This window comes from Elephas maximus, chromosome 2 (assembly GCF_024166365.1).
Source record: "Elephas maximus indicus isolate mEleMax1 chromosome 2, mEleMax1 primary haplotype, whole genome shotgun sequence".
NCBI classification, from domain to species: Eukaryota; Metazoa; Chordata; class Mammalia; order Proboscidea; family Elephantidae; genus Elephas; species Elephas maximus.
Window position 1 is genome coordinate 190,856,446 of NC_064820.1, and position 14,688 is coordinate 190,871,133.

Consider the following 14,688-nt stretch of genomic DNA (forward strand, 5'->3'; position numbering starts at 1 on the left):
ATGGTATAGCTTGTTTAATTTAATCATTGTAACTCTGAAGCAGGAATTATTGTTCTCCCTTCACAGAAAAAGAGATGAAGGGTTAGAGATACTGATACATATATATGTATACATAACCCATTGCCATCAAGTCAATTCCAACTCATAGTGACCCTATACGACAGAGCAGAACTGCCCCATAGAGTGTCCAAGGAGCACCTGGTGGATCTGAACTGTTGATCTTTTGGTTAGCAGCCGTAGCTGTTAACCACTACGCCACCAGGGTGTCCGTATATATATAACTATATATATACACACACACAGATAAATTTTAAAAGGGTAATGTTCCATCATCTGTGACCCCCATACTTAACACAGGGTCCTGGAAATACAATCCTTGCCCTCAAAGAGCTTCCACACATACGGTCTTCAGAGAAGGTAGGATGGCATATTTCTAACACCCAGGGATGACAAGAGCAAGAAAATGCTCATCTGCCCATCTGCTACCAGTATGTCCCAGCCAACACCATCATCTCTAGTGAGTTTGGAAAATGTCAGATATATAAAACCACATTTCAAAACCAAAAAAAATCCATTCACTTCACCTCTGCTGCCTCTGTTCATGTAGGCAGCAGATCTGTCTATGTAAGAAATTTTTTAAAAAGGGGTCCAGAACTCTTATACATTGCTGGTAGGATTGTAAAATGGTACAACCACCATGGAAAACATATGGTGCTTCCTCAAAAAGCCAGAAATAAAGTATCTTATGATCCAGCCCTGTTCTTCTTTAGGACTAGAGCATCAGGGATTGGAGGAAGACTTATTAACAACCTGCATTATGTAGATGACACAATCCTGCTTGCTGAAAGTGAAAAGAACTTGAAACACTGATGAAGATCAAAGACCACAGCCTTCAGTATGGATTGCACCTCAACATAAAGAAAACAAAAATCCTCACAACTGGACCAATAAGTAACATCATGCTAAACTGAGAAACGACTGAAGTTGTCAAGGATTTCATTTTACTTGGATCCACAATCAACACCCATGGAAGCAGCAGTCAAGAAATCAAAAGACGTGTTGCACTGAGCAAATCTGCTGCAAAGGACCTCTTTAAAGTGTTGAAATGTAAGGATATCACCTTGAAGACTAAGGTGCATAATAAGCATGAGAAAGATGGACAATAAATAAGGAAGGCCAAAGAAGAACTGACGCCTTTGAATTGTGGTCTTGGTGAAGAATACTGAACAAACCATGGACTGCCAAATAAAATGAACAAATCTGTCTTGGAAGAAGTACAACCAGAATGTTCCTTAGACTCAAGGATGGCGAGACTGGGTCTTACATACTTTGGACATGGTGTCAGGAGTCCCTGAAGAGGGACATCATCATGCTTGGTAAAGTACAGTGTCGGCGGAAAAGAGGAAGACCCTCAATGAGATGGACTGACACAGTGGCTGCAACAATGGGCTCAAGCATAACGACTGTGAGCACGGCACAGGACCAGGCAGTGTTTTGTTCTGTGGTACACAGGGTCACTATGAGTCAGAACCAACTCAACAGCACCTAACAACAACAACAACACTATGATCCAGCAATCCTATATCCTTAGGGGTATATCCTAGAGATATAAGACGAGTGACACAAGTAGACATATGCATACCTATATTCACTGAGCATTATTTAAAATAGCAAAAAGATGGAAAAAATCTAAGTGTCCATCAACAGATAAATGGATAAACAAATTGTGGTACACACATACAACGGAATGCTCTGCAACTATAAATAATAACGAGGAGTCCGCAAAACATCTTGTAACATGGGTGAATCTAGAGGACATTATACTGAGTGAAATAAGCCAATGACAAAAGGATAAATATTGTACGGTATCACTTTTATAAAAAAAACAGTTTTTTTGCTGTTTTAAAAGTCAAGAATAGGTATAAACACAGAAAGCAACATTCTCTGATGGTTACCAGGGATGGAAGGGGGAATCACTTTCTAGATAGTAAACACTTGTTACTTTTGGTATCGGAAAAGGCAATACCTAAGTTGGGTGGAGTCTGCAAAACTTGTCCAAGGTAAAAGACGACACAGAAAAAGTATCCAAGAACAAGGGACAATTTCAGTAAACGATATAGCATATAATTTTGCAATACCAAAAAAAAAAAAAAGTATGCGGTTACATAGGCAGACATGTATGCATATGTGTACAGGAAGGCACGTGTGAGTACATGGATGTACATGTACAGGTGTATCTGTAGGCATATATACATACATGTTCATGTTTACTGCACATATATTTTCATATATATAATAAACTACATAGGAAGCACTGTTATAGATACTTCCTAGACATAACTAAACACCTTCCAGGATAGGTTTACTGGGTTTGAAGGCTTGGAACCATAGTCCCGTGGGACAGCTCGGTCAGCTGGCATAATATAGTTCATAAAGATAATGTTCTACATCATAGTTTGGTTGAGTGGCATCTGGAGTCTGAAAAGCTTGCAAGCAGCCATCTAAGACACAACTATTGGTCTCTGGTCACCTGGAACAAAAGAGAATGAAGGAAACCAGACTCAAAGAAGAAACTAGTCCATAGGACTAACAGCTCCCATGAATCACGGCCTCATTTAGCCTGAGACCAGAAGAGCTAGATGGTGCCCAGCTACCACTATCAACCATTCTGACCAGGGATCCAACAGAAGGTCCTGGATAGAAAGAGAGGAAAACAGAACAAAACTCAAATTCCTAAAAAAAAGGCTAGACTTACTGGACCAAGAGAGACTAGAAGAACCTTTAAGACTATCACTCTAAGATACCATATGAACTCAGAACTGAAGCCACTCCTGCCTGATGGTCACTTTTCATCTAAATACTAGACTAGCTAGTAAAATAAACTATATCACCCGTGAATACTGTGCTCCCTAAAATAATCAACTATAAGAGACAAACGGTCAACATTTACCCTAAAACAAAGATGAGAAGCAAAAAGAGGAGGAGGGAAGTTAGATTAATGGGAACAGAACAAAAAGAATGGAAATAATGAGAATATCGACACATTGTGAAGAAGGAACAAGTCGTATAAAAATTGTTAAACGGGAACCTAATTTGCTATGTATACTTTCACTTAAAACATAATAAAATAGTTTAAAAAAAAAGATATTGAGATGGTTGTACAACATGATGAATGTAATCAATGTCACTTAATCGTATACATAAAAATTGTTGAATTAACAAATGTTTTGTTATATTTTACCACACACAGGCCATATTGAGTAGTCTACAGAGCTCACTGAAGAGCCTCAGGATAGGTTTTTGATAGGCGGCCTCCAAGATGGCCCCAATGATCCCCATCTCCTGGTATTCACAACCTTAGTTTCCTCACCTTCAGTAATTTGCTTCTAACTAGTTGTAACTTGCTTCCAAGAGCAACACTGAGGGAATGACACTTCCACGATTAGGTTACAAATGACTGTGATTTCTGTCCCACTAGCAGACCCTCTTACATGCTGGCTTTAATGAAACAAGCTGCCATGTTAGGGATGCTCATGAGGCAAGGAATTACGGGTGGCCCCCTAGCCAAAAGCCAGCAAGAAACTGAGGCCCTCAGTCCAACATTCCTCAAGGAACTGAATCCTGCTAACAACCACGTAAATGAACGCAGAAGCACCTCCTTCCCTAGTCAAGCCTTTAGACAAGACCCCAGTACTGGCCGACACCTTGATTGCAGGCTCATGAGAACCACTGAAGCAGACAACCCAGCTCAGCTGTACCTGGATTCCTATTCCCCAGAAACTGTGAGATAATAAATGTGTAATGTTCTGTTAAGTTTGGGGATAATTTGTTATGTAGCTATAGATAACTAATACAAGGCTCAAGCAGGAATGAAGTGAAGGAAGGTACTGTTTAAATCTTGATTAAAGAATAGTTTGTCATCTAGGGCTAGACGATAGTAGAAATAAGAGGGATGACTGCTAATGGGTATGGGGATTTCTGTGGGGAGTGGTGATACATTCTAAAACGGACTGTTGTGATGGCTGCACAACTCTCTGAATATGTTTAAAAATACTGTAAAAACTGTACACTTTAAATGGGTGAATTTCATGGTATATGAATTATATTTCAATAAAGCTAATTAAAAAAAAAAAAGGTCCAGAATATAAAGAATCTCTTAAACTGAACTCAATGTTAGAATCATTTACAGAATCATTTATTTTTAGATAGTGACTGAACCACCTCAGCATACTAAGCATACCAGGAAAATGCTGACTTAGGAGGCAGATATACTGGTAACAAGTATTATTCATGGCCAGTGACTCTTGGCAGTGGTTAGCCATGTTCAAACTTACACCCTGTGGGGGCCCAGAGAGTTGCTGCAGAATTTATGAATCCATATGAACCCAAAATATTACAAAAATGAAATATATCAAGTCTTATGTGTACATCAGGTGTTATTTTTAAAATCATGCAATTGTTTTTACGTTTAAAACACAATTGCCTGAAAACATTACTAACTAACAGGTAGCTTTGTTATTCTGTATATTTCAATGAATAGAAAAGGTACATTTACTAACACATGGGGGTTAGCAAAAAATTATTATTATCTTTAACTTAAAAGGGGGGGTGGGAGATCTTCATACCAAAAAGAATTTCCTATATGCTATCCCACTACTCTAAAATATTTTCTAGAACTAGGTGCCTGGATTATAGTTTGTTACCGTAGAAAGCCTACACTTAAAGCCCTGAAGCCACGGCAGAGAGCACTATAGGAAAGGGTGGCTGGGATAAGCCCACACTGTCAGCCTGGGGTACATCGGCCCCTGAGGTCTTTGGACAGAGACCCACTATCTGACACCAAAAGATGAGACACACCTTCTTATCCTCGACCCTCAAACAGGAGCTACAGAACAGGACCTCTCAAAAGCCCCACTAGACTTAAGACTATCATTTCATTCCAAGTTGAATGGAAGTTAGCAGGAGGAGGCTTAGCTTCTCAACACTTAGAAAGATCATAATTTTCTAAAGCACATTTCTGAATTCTAAGAAAGTCAGACAAATTATTCTTGAGGAGTCATTTTAGGAAGTTCTACTTAGGGCTGTTTTAAAAAAATATTAGGTCCCTGAATCCCAAGACAAGTGTAGCTTGTTTTTAAATGCCATGAAAGCGACCCTGAATCCGATCGGGGAATGAATCGCTTTGCTGCACACCAACCCTGTGTGACTCCTGAGACTTCATTCTTCTCAATCCCAAGGCCACCCACAAGAGAGAACAGCACTTCCTGCTGACTCTGCCTGCCCAAGAAACTATCACCATGTTTGACAACCTCAATTCTTACTTGAATGCTTATAAGCCAGGTCTTTTTTAGAAAAACTTGACTTAAAAATGGCAGTCCACTGTGGTGGCAAGTACCTAGGCCAATTAGCAGCCCTAGCAAATGACTTTCGCTGTCTGAGCTGCAACTTTCTCTTCTATAAAAACGGGACTAATACCTACCCCCGCTCCCCGAAAATAAAAAAAAACTTTATAAAGACCAAATGACATTACATATGTAGAATGTTCACCATAGTACATACAAATGAGAGCAGTCATGTTCTTCCTTGCTTGTTGAGAACACTGACCAAAAATAGTGGGCTGTGACCACCCCCTCCAAAAAAGAAAAATTCCTCTCGCCAACTTGCCAGAAATTGTTGTTGTCTTAGTCTAGACTGATGTTTACCCCTGATAGCCTGAGTCCATCCTAAATGCTCCCAGGAAGGGGCTCAGCCTTCAAATGGAATTTAGCTTTTATCTTAACTTCAGCAACAGCAGGAATACAGGTCACACACAGGTGCACCTCTGTAATTACATGGATACCTGCCATTTCACTTAGACATCATGTGGTGTGGCTACTGTAGAGGAATATTTCATGTTTTTGAGAACTTGTAAAATCCCCTTACCCTGTGCAAATTTTCAAAATACTGGGAAAGTAGCCATGATACACAGAGTATACAGCGGCATTTAAATTGGCAATAGAGTGAAAACAGATGTCTGACTATGGAGAAATAACATTATTTTTAGAAGCCTAAACACAACTGGGTGGGTGGGCAAATTTCAGCATTTTCTGGTCAGGACAATGTTAATATCAAGTTTGCAAAACCACAAAAAAGCTCCCCACTTTCCCTGAATAAAATGTGGTACATTAAAAGGTGTGATACAACACATCATCATTTTACCAGTGGTCTGTTCTAAGGAGAACACTTCAAAGGCTTAAATCTAGTAAATAAAAAGAGGAAAAAGGCAAATCACACGAAGCAGCTTGCCATTGCTCTGAAATGGGAAGAGAAAACAGTCCACTCTCAGGACTTCGGGACTCCGACTGGTTAAGTCTAATAACTCCCATCTCTCTGTTGAAGTGCACCTGGGGACAGGACAGAGTGGAAGTACACAGACTTTGGAGTAAGAATGTCAGTTTTGAAAATCTGAGTATTACATTAAATGACAGTAGCAAAGTACCTAGCAGTAAGTTCATCATTAGTAATAATAGCAGCTAAGAATCGAGATAGCAAAGGTGAATATGGCTGCTTCTTTAAGAAATGCGTTCAGGTTTTCCAGGAATTCCTCCTCAATTCAGGGGCTCTGTAAACCCAACCTCTCTATGTGTGGCAAGAACAACCATGAGAGATGAAGTTTTGCAGAAAGCTAGCAATTCTTATTTATTCTTCCCAGCCTTCATTTTTCACATCCTCATTCCCTAAATAATAGGAGTTGGCCAAACAAAGCTGGGTTCTCTACTTTTTCCTTAAAAAGTAGCTAGTCTCTGGTGGGGCAATATGCAAGGACAAGTTCAGAGACAGACACTTTCTTTCTGCTTGTCAGAGCCAGCTGGGATGACAGGATCCAGCACATGAACCAGAGCTGTCAAGGTAGAGAAAGAAGGAAAGAAAGGAAAAGATGTTGTGAACTGGCAATCTTGCAAAGCATTAAGAAAAAAAAACATGGAGACTCTGCAGCTACTGGGGAGGGGGGACACAAACAACCACTTGACATTCACACTGTAATTACCTTTTGGCAATGTGTTTAAAGCCCTTTAAAGCACTACCTTTCCTGTAACTGGACTGAAACAAGGCCAACTAACCTTGTCTTAACTCATACTCTCTTTTTAACTAACAGTCAGGGACGCTGAGTATTCACACAACTGGAGAAAGACGAAGACCACCTTGAGATGTCTGTAGACATATAATAACGACATACCTTTCTCCTCAGGTCTTGACTTTCCCACTAAAGAAATGACAAACAACAACTCTAAGCCTAGAGCTAGACAGACCTCAGTTAAAATTCTCTCTCTTCTACTTAACTATGTGGCAAGTTCTAAAACTATGCTTAGTCTCAGTTTCCCCATATTACAGGTGGAGATAATAATATGTACCTTGTTGAAAGAAATAAATATAATAATCTATGTAAATCACCCAATATAGTTCATGGTATACCTCAGAGGCTCAAAAGAGGGTACTGTAGTTATTATAGTCTGCTTATGAGGACTCCATACCAGCCATATGGGTTAAAGCCAAGCCTACGTGTCTCTTGGGGGGTTTTTTAACTCATAAATCACTGAATGAACTCTTTATAGCATGCCTACCTTGAACAGAGCAAAGCATACTCCCAAAACAGAGGTAAAGAACTCTGCTACTCTGATGAGGCACCCATGATCTACATTACAAAAAAGTTTTGTTAACTGCAGAAGAGTGTAAGGATGATCACAGACTGTATTACTCAGTAGCTGTGTGATTGTGGGCGAGCCATTTAGCCTTTTTGAGCCTCACTTTAAATAAGGATATTACCTATCTTTCAGGTCTTACCCTGATTGTTAAATGAGAAAACGTATCATACAGAGCCTAACAAAGTTTCTGGCACAAGTAACTGCTCTATATTTGGTACATTATTTTTATTGTTATTACTATTAATGAATATACCAAAGTATAAACATCTTCTCTTACATTAAGAGATCTAGCCCACAAAGATCTGGAGGAGACTTGTGGCCATCTAGTGGGTTTCCTGAAAACACACTTTAAGAACCACTGGGTAGACCACCATGATGTAGAGGTTTTATGTCAAATAGGGTTTTTCTTCACAGTTCTGTCTTCTCTTACATCTGCCTCCTCTACTAACTTTAAAATATTATTTCAGCCTGAAGAAATGGTTATGCTAGGTGGTGTCGCATACTGTCATGCCACAGAATACTGAGTTCATGCTGCTGACTATAACAGAACTTACGAGGATTAAATAATCTATGTCACCACCAATCTTCCACCTGATCAAAGTTCTTCCAGAGTTCCTGCTTATTAACTATTGGCTTTTAAATATAATCCTTCTCACAATAAAGACTTGATAAAATTCTTCAAGGAAATTTGGAGATGCTTTGTACAGAATAGTTGGGGAAAAAAGAAAGAAGGTAATATGGTTTCTAAGATATGTGCCCAAGCAACATCTCAGTATACCCCCCGCCCCGGGGTAAGAGAGACCCCCAGACATCCACTGTCCCTTGAAACACACACACACACCAATGTCCGACTAAAGTTAACACTATGTCTCAGCTATTAACACTATAAAAAAAAAAAAAACACTATAGGGGCAATTTATTCTAAGGTTTTAACTGTCTATGGATATATTAATTCCTAAACTTTATGACTTGTCTGACAGAAGTTTTAAATGATTTAACCCTCCCTAAAAGGTTACTTTATAGCTCATTTTAGGGAACAGAATATTTAAAACAAGGCTTGTGTTTTAAAAATAATGATATTCCAGTCACATTCAGATTTACTATTAATGGAACGATTCCATTAGTTCACATCTGCCTAAAAAAGAAAGAAAAGAAAAAGAAAAAACTCCAAAAGAGCACGTTTCTCCATTAATGAATTTTGGCATAATAACTTTTATGTCACATTTGGGAAACTGAGTTAAACTTTATGGGTGATACAGCATCGCCCAGCTGAGGTTAGACTTTTCTGCCAAGGAGGAAACAGCGAAGTAACTAAGACCTGCCAAGAACACATGTGAAAGAGTTAATGAGAACTGCCTGTGCATGTCTTTCCTGATTCAAGGAAAGCGGCTAAATAATAAAACTGAACTACTTAGAACACATGGACAACAGCAAACATCTCCAACGTTTCTCCTCAAGTTTACAGGGTCTTACTGATCTGGTGAAGTCACGCTCAAACGCCAGAAAGTCCAGAACCATAATCTGCTCCACAAAACCCACTTAACTACCGCTTAGAATCATACTCGAGTCATTTTTATGAAAAACTATGAGTAATGTACAGAGGAAACTGAGGTTACGCTTTCTCTAGTTCTCTGGAGATGGCTCAAAACAAAATTATGCTTACCTGATAAATTGAGCCTTCATCTTTTAGAAAAGGCAACACTTCATCTTTTAGAAAATGCAGTTCGTTTTTTGCAAAAAGGCATTATCTACTCTGGAAAATAGCTGCCGAGTACACACTGGTTGTGACATTTGTTCTAAGAGTTCAACTTAAAAAAAAAAAAAAAATACTAGCTCCATGATTTTAGAACAAAAGAATGCACTAAGGCAACATAAAAAAGTTGAGAATGAGACACAAAGAGCCTGTAAAACAGATAACTCATAAAATTACCTCTATATCCTGGATAATCTTTGGGTATAATGACCTGTAAAATGAATTGGGAGGGCCATCTGTGGGTCTGTTTTTAAACAGGTACTGATCCCTGACAAATAAAAATAAACACATGTTACATTTTTGCACATAAAATGGTGAATTTTATTTAAACATGGTGCCTACAAAGATACTGTATCTTTCATGTCTTTTGACTTGCAATGAACTTGAGCAGTTCAAAAGCAGGGTTTCTGACAACTAAATTTACATGTTAGAGGAAATATACATCAATTCACAGATCTCTAACGAGATCCTGGCCTTTTCTTTTCTGAGTGAATCTAAAATACTATTAATCTAGTCTTTGATTCTATGGAGTATAATAAAAAGGGATACACAGTGCTAATGTGCCTTTGTGAAAAAAATCTAACAGTACTCATCAAACTCCCTCCAATAAAGAAAACACAGCCCTAACCCTCACTCACACCACCTCCAACACTTTTCTGTAGCTCTCTTCTTCTCTGTGCTAACTGAGCAAGGTCAGTGCCATGCATGTTATATGCACTACTATAAAAAGCTGCTCCTAAGCTAATTGTTTTTCTCTTAAAAAAAAAAAAAAAAAAACACTGCCTGCCACACCCCCCATATCCTCAAGCAAGAGCAATAACAAATAGTAAAATGGTATTATTTGACTTTTTCATATTTCCTTTTGTCTTATCTTTAAAAAAATATGAAAGGAAAAGCATAAATATATAGCTTTGAAAAGCCAAATCACCCATTTGAACTATACAATACTTCCTAACGGTTAATAGATATAATAAACATTTTAAAAGGGAAAATAGAGGAAATTCTAACAATTTTAACTTTTTTTTTCCCCCAAGTCTTAACTACTCATCTTTTTCCCCTAGTTTAAAATAGACTGATACATTTTGCAAGTATAATTGCCTTTTTGGGTAATCAATCCTACCCTAAGTCAAAGAAACTTTTCATGGGAACAAGCAACCCAAATACTTACCACCCTCTTCTTTCTGAAAGTCCCTTCCATAGAGGATCAGTGCGTACCATTCGTTCAATCAGCTTCTTCCAAAGCATTCCTTCTGAGATCACTCGCTGCCATTCTTTACATACCAGCTCAGCTGCACACAGAGACCTGGCATCCAGGTAGGAAAGAATGTTTTCTGCTATGTGATCTAAGCCTTGCTCTACAAAATAGAAAAGGCAATGAAGGAACGGGAAGGGTAGATGGAAATATGTCAGCCAACATTTCCTTAAAGATCAAACGAGTAAAGAAATCCTGAACCAGGTAAAATATTTTAAGTAATGCCAGAGGTTCTACAGATACGCAAGTGCATGAGCACATACGCAAGTACGTTTCTTTTTGGTTAGGATTTTTTAACATAAAACAACTGATGACAACTGTTTTTTTTTTTTTGTAAAAGCTGACCCTGGGCAGTTCTAGATTTGTCAGGTACTACGAAAAAAGGTTTACTGTCATTTTCTTTCATACAACTCTTACAAAATCCCTATGGATTTAGGATTACAAGATCCCCAAATTTTATGGACAAGGCACAAAGAAGCACTCAGGGTTTCACAACTACTGAGTAGTAAAGCCAACAATGGAACCAGATCACTCACTCAGAAGTGTGTTCTTTCTTTCCCCTTCTCATTCACTAACTCCTGTAACAAATTGTATCCTATTAACCCATGCCCTCTGTGAATCCCTGGGAGTAAGGAGACCAAGAAGGTAAAACACTGACACATCATAAATAGCTCATGAAAAGTTAAATAACAATCTAAGAATTAAAGTCATTTGTATTTAGATGCATTTTTGTCAATCTTTTCTTCATCTCCTTCCTGTGGGCATCCTCGAAAGCAAGAGCCACATGTCTACAAATTCTAGAACCTTAGAAGTTACTGGGTTCAACCACCCATGTAATACAAGGGTCCTCACAAAGACAATCATTTGAAATTCAGCCTCTGCCTGACAGTCACAATGGTAAGAAGATCCCTATGGTCACCGTTGTTGCCCCTGTAAATGCCCATCCTGTGACTCCAGTCATGTCCTCTGTAGCTACAGGAAATAAAGCTCATCCCCAAACCTATTCTGTAGAGTAGAGAGACACTGTACATATTGTCAGAAAATTCCAAGTCCTAGCTTCCCCTTCCTAGTTCTACAACATGAAGGAAATACTGAAACATCCCTGCATCTTGATGTTCTATCTTATAAAATGGTAATCATGGGTAATAACTGCCCTTTCCTGTACTGTATCTGTAAGAATAAAATCAAAATTTTATGAAAAAATTCTAAAGACAATAAAACACTATGTAAGGTTAATATCTGTTCTCTTTTTCAAGACAGTAGAAGCTGTATAGTAGCACTAAGCTTTGGTGCTAAAACACCATTAATCATTAAACTTTCAAAGTCCCGGTTTCCTCATCTGGGAAAAATACTCTGCCCTATTTTGAAAACATCAAAATGAGATGATGCATAAAAAATGCTTTACAGCTAAGGTTTTATTCAACTCTATGAATGACTATAGCTACAACACTGACTATGGTTTCCCGGCCCTTCATATACTAATTCTCCTACTCTGGACTAGATCTAAGCCCCAATCTATAGTCTGATAATAGAAGACTATACTGGGACTACTATCTTTTCTTTTACTTGTCATTATATTACAGTTAATGCAGTCAAAGACTACATTACCTTCATCTAATAGTCATATCACAGCCAACTCATACAGTAGCAGCAACTTAAAATAAAATCCTAGGCCTTTCCCCAGAAAACAACTACTCAAACAAATCCCCCTAATTCTGTATTTGTACAGCTGGTTGTGGAGGTGAGGGTAGTTTCATCTGAGTTTCTATTTGTCCTTATTATAATTCACCCTCCAAGTTTTATCTGACCCATCCATATCAGGCTCTGATTCTGTCATCTAGAAGACTGGATAGTCCACACCAGATCTAAACAATGGACAAATGTAGAAAGTCTTTATCAGAAGCTGTTGGCAAACAGATTAAATGGGTCAGAACCAAGGACAGCACCCATGATACCAGATATTTCCCTCCAGGCTATCACTGATACATTCATTAATACTCACAGGGCACCAACACTGATCCACAAGCTCGAGAACCATCTGGGTGAACTATCATCTAGCCTACATCTCTCTATTTGATCCTCAAGGATATCTGGAGAACCCATGCCCCACGGAGACATGACCGTCTTTTCATCATTTTCTGAACTACTAGCCTGGCAACTTTATCCAAAAAGAAAATTAGGTGAATTTGGTATGATTATGCTGTATTCCCTTGTTAGTGCTAACTAGGTAAAGTTGATATTTCAATTTTTTGATTACATGTTGAAAGTAGCTTCTTTGTGTCCCCTTCAAACATACAGAATCTATTTTCATGGAGTCCCTGGGTGGCTCACATGGTTAAGCACTTGACTACTAGCTGAAAGCTTAGTAGTTAGAACTCTCCCATAGGTGTCTGAGAAGAAAGGCCTGGCAATCTGCTTCTGAAAGAACAAGCCTTAAAAACCCGATGGAGCAATTCTACTCTGCACACATGGCATCACCATGAATCAAAATGGACTAATAACAACGACAAATCCATTTTCATTGGAGAAAAATTATAAAATGCATAAAGCAAATTGTTTGAACCCTCAAAGTCCCATCTTCCAGAGATAACCATTTTTAACATTCTATATATATTCTTCTGGGTTTATCACTTTCAAGAGCCAATTATTTTCTGCTTTGAAATTTTTGTTGATAACCACGTGTTTTCATTAATGGAATGCATACGGAATTGTTGAATGTGTTTGAATTTTTAGTAGGTATTATGGATTTTTTTCTTGTCTCATTCTACCAACCCTACCCTGAGTCCCGGGGGACATACGTGTCCCAAAAAACTTTTGGTCAGGAGGGACCCTGACAGACCCGGACCATTTGGTAGCCTGAGATTGGAATCATTCCCGAATCCAACTCTACAGACAGGGATTAGCCTGGACTATAAGACAATGATGCTGGTGAGGAGTGAACTTTGTGGCTCCAGTAGACACATGAGAATATGTGGGCAACTCCTGTCTGGTGGCGAGATGAGAAGGAAGAGGGGGACAGGAGCTGGCTGAATGGACACGGGGAATATAGGGTGGAGAGGAGGAATGTGCTGTCTCATTAAGGGGAGAGCAGCTGGGAGTGCCCATGGAGTGTGTATGGCTTTTTGTATGAGAGACTGACTTGATTTGTAAACTTTCACCTAAAGTACAATAAATTTTAAGAAAAGAAAAGGCTTTTGGTCAAAATCCATATTTTTCATACCAAAACCACTGATTCAGCACCATCTCATACAATACCCTGTAAAAACAGTAATCTGCAGCACATGCCTGTTTTTTCCACTTCAAACTGTCATCACACTGTCATACAGTCAGCAAAAGCAACTTCCCAATAAACCCCAGAAGGGGAAAATATAAGAGGGCAACTGTGTATTCTCACAGTCATGAAACAGATTTATACAACTCTACATAATCTTTCAGATGCTAGTTAATTTTTGCTAATCCATTTAAGAATTCTGCTAGAGTGCAACATCAAACTTAACAGCCAATCACCCCCCAAATATACCTTTTCTGACTCTTAAAACCAGAAAGTCTGCTCACCAGTCATCTCTGGTACTATCATGCAGGACAACCAAATGCAGCTGTACAAGTTGCACTGGGCACAACTGTACCCAGCAACTCTGCCTACTTGTTTTCAGTAACTTCTCAATGTTCCCCAATTCTGAAATCACAAGTACAGGTTTTGCCACTATTCTGGTACACAATGTACTTAGGTCTATTTGTTTACAAGAGCTATGTGTTTCTTACATATCTTTGCATCTTTCTTGGACCACAATTTTTCTATCCTTTCTGGTTTTAAAACCATTATCCTTGGGGGCTGGAGGGAGATAAGTTAAATGAGAATAAAAATACACCGTTTCTTTCTATTACTACTATATACCATGTATTGCAAGCAAAATACCCCTCCATTCTTTATGATCTTTCTCTGACTGGTTTATTTGCTTTCAACTCTCCCAGATTACTAAAACATTTTGGACAATTTTACA

At 38.6% G+C, this 14,688-nt stretch overlaps 1 protein-coding gene across 8 annotated transcripts in view; it reads right to left on the minus strand.

Annotated features, from left to right (window-relative positions):
• Positions 1-14,688, minus strand: part of FBXW11 (F-box and WD repeat domain containing 11) — a 132,394-nt gene that overhangs the window by 22,279 nt on the left and 95,427 nt on the right. For all 8 annotated transcript variants that reach the window (XM_049874314.1, XM_049874311.1, XM_049874310.1 and 5 more), the window contains 2 exons: positions 10,604-10,790; positions 9,613-9,703 (listed from right to left, as the gene is read on the minus strand). In XM_049874314.1, coding sequence (XP_049730271.1) covers positions 9,613-9,703; positions 10,604-10,790 — 278 coding nt within the window. The remainder of the gene's footprint in view (positions 1-9,612; positions 9,704-10,603; positions 10,791-14,688) is intronic.